Source organism: Lipotes vexillifer, unplaced genomic scaffold (assembly GCF_000442215.2).
Source record: "Lipotes vexillifer unplaced genomic scaffold, Lipotes_vexillifer_v1.1 scaffold83, whole genome shotgun sequence".
NCBI lineage: Eukaryota > Metazoa > Chordata > Mammalia > Artiodactyla > Lipotidae > Lipotes > Lipotes vexillifer.
The window spans coordinates 3,042,194-3,047,099 of record NW_006799780.1 but is presented as its reverse complement, the minus strand read 5'-3'; the positions used below and the strand labels follow the sequence as shown (position 1 = coordinate 3,047,099).

General features: G+C 47.7%; 1 protein-coding gene across 1 annotated transcript in view; it reads right to left on the bottom strand.

Moving 5' to 3' along the window:
• Positions 1 to 971: 971 nt before the first annotated feature.
• THBS4 (thrombospondin 4) overlaps positions 972 to 4,906 on the bottom strand; it is a 58,471-nt gene continuing 54,536 nt past the window's right edge. The window contains exons 20-22 of the mRNA XM_007471975.1: positions 4,538 to 4,710; positions 1,746 to 1,885; positions 972 to 1,193 (exon numbers count right to left, since the gene is read on the bottom strand). Coding sequence (XP_007472037.1) covers positions 1,132 to 1,193; positions 1,746 to 1,885; positions 4,538 to 4,710 — 375 coding nt within the window. The 3' untranslated portion in view covers positions 972 to 1,131. The remainder of the gene's footprint in view (positions 1,194 to 1,745; positions 1,886 to 4,537; positions 4,711 to 4,906) is intronic.

The window sequence follows — 4,906 nt, the reverse complement described above, 5'->3', positions numbered from 1 at the left end:
AGGCTTTACATGTGAGAGGTGGCCCGAAATCCTGCACATCTCATATTGGTCATGCATATGCCACTGTGTTTTCTGACTACTGAAATATAATAAAACAGTGGTCACAGTGTTTATCCTTTATTTATGATTTAAAATATTTCCAGGAATTTTAGAATTTGGAGAATATATTATTGCCCAGCAATATTCCTTGAAACAAAAATCTAAGGGAATTTATAAAAAATTTCCTGGATCTTTGCCTAACAAATGGAATGGGAGAAAGGCTAGTGCAAAAATCAGGCAAGTTTCTGTCCCGTACACACAGCGAGGCTGCCGATACCACCGCACATAGAGTGTATGTTGTGAGCAGCTTTCTGAGTTGTAGGAGGGCTTATATGAGCCATATACGCTATTAATTATCCTTATTACTTACTTAAGAGGCATTCGTGCAGCCAGCCAGCAAAAAGTTTACTGGATATCTACTCCATGTCGGGCACTCAGATTATACAGATTGTAGTTAAGACATGGTCCTTTATTGTCAATTAGCTGATATTCCACTAGAGGGAGCCAAATATATAAATAAGCACAATAACCGTGTTGAAAGTGCTGGCATAGAAGTCTGGGCAGAAGGTGTGTGTGTGTGTGTGTGTGTGTGTGAGGTGGGGAGGGTAACAGAAGGAACTGGACAAATCTGCCCCAGGATGGGTCAGGAAAAGTCTTCATAGGAAAGGTGTCCCTGAGCAGTGTTTCTGAGGCTTCTTACCCAGAATAAGGAGGCTGCTGAGGTGAGCACGGAACTGTTAGGCTTCTGTGTGAAGCTAACTGGAGAGACGCAAGATGAGACCTCTGGCCTGAGCCTTTTGACTGATGTACGCGCTCAGTCTCACGTCTGAGGAACAAAGATCCCCCTGGCAAGTTGAACGTGGACACCACAGAGAACGGCACACACATCATCAAAGCCTGAGCCACGTGCAAGCAATGTCTGGGTGACACAGTTTTTTAGAAATTCTCTTCTTTATTGCTACATTCATATAAAAAGTTTGGTATATTTGGGTGGGCAAAAGAAAGCCACAGTGTATATAAAGAAAGTTGTAGGAGGTTAAAAAATATGTGGTTTCAGTGTTTGGAAAAGCAGTCACGGATTGTTTCTTTGGTTTAGTTATCCAGGCGATCGAAACTCTGGGTTTGAAATTCTTGGAAGTCCTCTGGGATGGTGTCTGCAAAGGAGAACAGGCACAGGGGGATTAGGAAGGCGCCCTCCAGCCTGCATCCTGGTGCATCTCACGCTGGGAGGCATCCTGTAGGGGTTGCTGTCAGCCCACCCAGCAGGCCCCCAAAGACACCACTTCACGCCACACCCCCGGCAGCCATTTTCTACCGCCGGCTGCTTTGCAAATTGTTGGCTTAAAGCCCAGGAGTGCTCATTCACAGGCCTAAAGAAAATTTGCACGCAGAATGGATTTTGAGTTTATGATTATGTGTGAGCTGTATGAAAGTGAAGGCTGCCTGTCAATTAAACCTGCCTGAATCTCTCACTGAACCCACGTCCTAAGCCAAGCAGTTTAATTCTCTGGGGCTCAATTTCCTCATCTATCAAATAGGAAAAATGAGCTCTACCTTTTACTTGGATGACACAGGGATTCTCAGGTTTCGGGAATATGTGGCATGAGCTTGTGGCTTCTGGAAGGGATGTGTGCTATACAATAGGGTGGCATTATTTGATTTTTTTTCTAGTAGTAATAGTAAGCAGTGACAAGAATGTACGTTACCATTGCAGCGATATTTGAGGTTGGACCAAATGATGTTTTCCTGGGAGAAGCAGAACACGCCGAGCCGGCCTCCACGCATGGTGGTGTCTATGGTGACCCCCGAGTCAGCCACCAACTCGGAGCCCTCATAAAACTGCACCCTGCAGACAACACAGCCAGAGCGGGTCTCCATGAGCGGGTCTCCAACCAAGGTTGGGGGAAGCGCCTGTCATAAGACCTAGGGGGTCCCACTTCTTATCCACCTGCGTCTTTGCTCTGTTTCATACTCCACTTTTCACAGACCTGGATCGTGCTCCCGCTGCTGTGTTCCCCTTTCCCTCCGAGACTGGAAGCTCCATGAGGTCAGGGACCACCTGCCTACATCTCCCCACTTCCGTCTCTCCAAAGGCCTAGCATGATGCTGGGCAGCGAGTTCAACTCGATGGGTACTCGCTGATGAGTTAAAGAGAAATCACAATACGTACGACTCAGGACCGCTGCTGTGTCCCCCTTCCCCTACGAGACTGGAAGCTCCATGAGGTCAGGGACCACCTGCCTACATCTCCCCACTTCCGTCTCTCCAAAGGCCTAGCATGATGCTGGGCAGCGAGTTCAACTCGATGGGTACTCGCTGATGAGTTAAAGAGAAATCACAATACGTACGACTCAGGACCAAGAGGCTTTGTGACTTCACTGTTCAGTGAGTTACCTTGTCCAGGCCTCATGCTTGAAAACCACTGCTTTTCTCTAGGTCGAACTGGTAACATTTGGTGGAATCCCAGAGCAATGATTCTCCTCGGGAGGGACAGCACTCCCTGAGCAGGGTTTTAGAAATTTGTGGGAGCATTTTGAGCTGTCACCATGGCATTTAGTGACAGAGGCCAGGGGTGATGGGTAGCTTACAAGGCCCTGGGGACAAAAATCAAAACTTGTCCTGCATCCAGACGCTTTTGGGGTGCTCCTCCAGACCCCTGGGTAGGTGAAGAGACTGTTTATCTGGGCTTAGAACCTAACTCTCTCTCTCTCACTTGTGAACATCAAGTAGTTTTTGCACTGGTATTAACTGATTTTCCAGGGTAAATTGAGAAACTGAGTACAGTTGACCCTGAAACAACATAGGCTTGAACTGCATGCGTCCACTTATATGTGGATTTTTCCCAAATACTACTTTATTATGTGATCTACAGGTGGTTGACTCTGCAGATACTGAGCCGCTGATACGGAAGGCCGACTATGGGACTTGAGCATCTGCGGATGTTTATCTATGGCGGGGTCCTGATCCCCTGAATTGTTCAAAGGTCAACTGTACTTTGTTTTGTTTAAAAATTAAGCTGTTCACTATTTACTTATTTTATTGGAGTATAGTTGACTTACAATGTTGTGTTACTTTCTGCCGTACAGCAAAGTGAATCAGTTATACATATACATATATCCACTGTTTTAGATTCTATTCCCACATGGGCCATTACAGAATATTGAGTTCCCTGTGCTATACAGTAGGTCCTTATTAGTTATGCATTTTATATACAGTAGTGTGTATATGTCAATCCCAACCTCCTGATTTATCCCTTCCCCGCCCCCCATAACCATAGATTGTTTTCTACATCTGTGACTCTATTTCTGTTTTGTAAATCAGTTCATTTGTACCTTTTAGGTTCCACAAGTAAGCGATGTCATACAATATTTGTCCTTCTCTGTAGCTGTTCACCATTTTAGAAAGTCACATCACCACTGGCAATACCACTGTTGGGTCCACAACACACCAATCTGTAGTAGGACATCGCCTCTGCAGTGATTCTAGGCACAGGTGCCAGTGTCTGTCTCATTTTGTGTTGGGTGTGGTTGTGTCCAAGCATTTACACGATTTTGTTATAAATTATTATTTCTCTATTAGGGATCAGATTGACTCTCTAATATGTGCAGGCAGGTTATATTTTCTATGATTTCATTTTGGGACGCAGAGGGGGCATTTCAAAATATGTCATAAAAAAGGGGCATTAAGCTTAACAGGGCTGAGAACATGATCATCGTACTGTGAGACAGATTACATTTGATGTAATGTCTCAAAGAAGGACAAAATATGAACTAGCCCTCATGATTCGCTTTTTTCCACTCAGCAGCTTCCTTGCCCCCGGTCAGCAGAAAGCAAGCAGCACCCTTCCTAAAAGTGCTACATAAGCTGGCATGGGTGTTGATCTGTAAGTTTGAGGAATGAGAGAGAAAAGTACACCGACTAAATTTCAAAGATGTAGTGCTAAGGCATCCTAGCTTCTCAGAACAGTTGTTTTTTTAAATAGTCCTACAGGGAAATAAGGCAGATTACATCAGCTCACATGAGGGTCAGTTCATGCCGAGGGTGGGACACGCCGTCACTGTGTCAGGCACTGGGGAGACCAAGATAAAATGACATGGGTGCTGCCCTCGTGGAGTTTATCACACTGTGAGGGACTCGCTGCAGCGTGAAATGTTTGTGGGTAAGTGATGATACAGGGCCCAGAGGGACCTCATGGGGATGCGGATGGGAGAGTCAGTGCACGTCTCACCTCACACGGGTCAGCACGGCAGAGGGGAATCACCGTTCCCGTGCCCCGGTACCAAGGCCTCCCCCACAGAAGGTCCTTCTACCCCCAGTTTGGCCCTACCATCCAGGCGGTCAGTCTGAGCCGGGTGTCGTCCTCCCACCTCTTTTCTGGGAGCCTGAGGTCCCAGCGTGTCCTCGGGGACCCTCGGCTCAGGGAAGCGGAGGCTCCGCCATGCAGGAGGAGGATGCGCTTTACTTCAAGTGCACGGGGAGGAGGGGGCGCTGCACCTACCTGATGTAGCCCACCTGGGGCCGGTGCTGCAGGAACCAGCGGTAGGACACCTTGTCCTTCCAGCCCACGTTCCTGGAGTCCTTCCACAGCAGCCTGACCTGGTCGCTGGTGTCCCCGGTGTGCCACAGGGAGTTGCGGAGATGCTCCCCCGGACCCGTCTTAGACTTAACGGCCTGGACAACGACACGAGTGAGGTCTTAGAACAGAACGCACAGACCTCCCTTCCCGCACCCTCCCTCCCTGGGGTGGTGATGGCGTGGGAATTCATGGTTACAATCTGATGGCTTTGGATCTGGACACAAAGCATAAACACTTAAGTGCCATTTCTACTGCGATGCTCCCCCCAGCCTTTCAGTAACCCGCACTGGC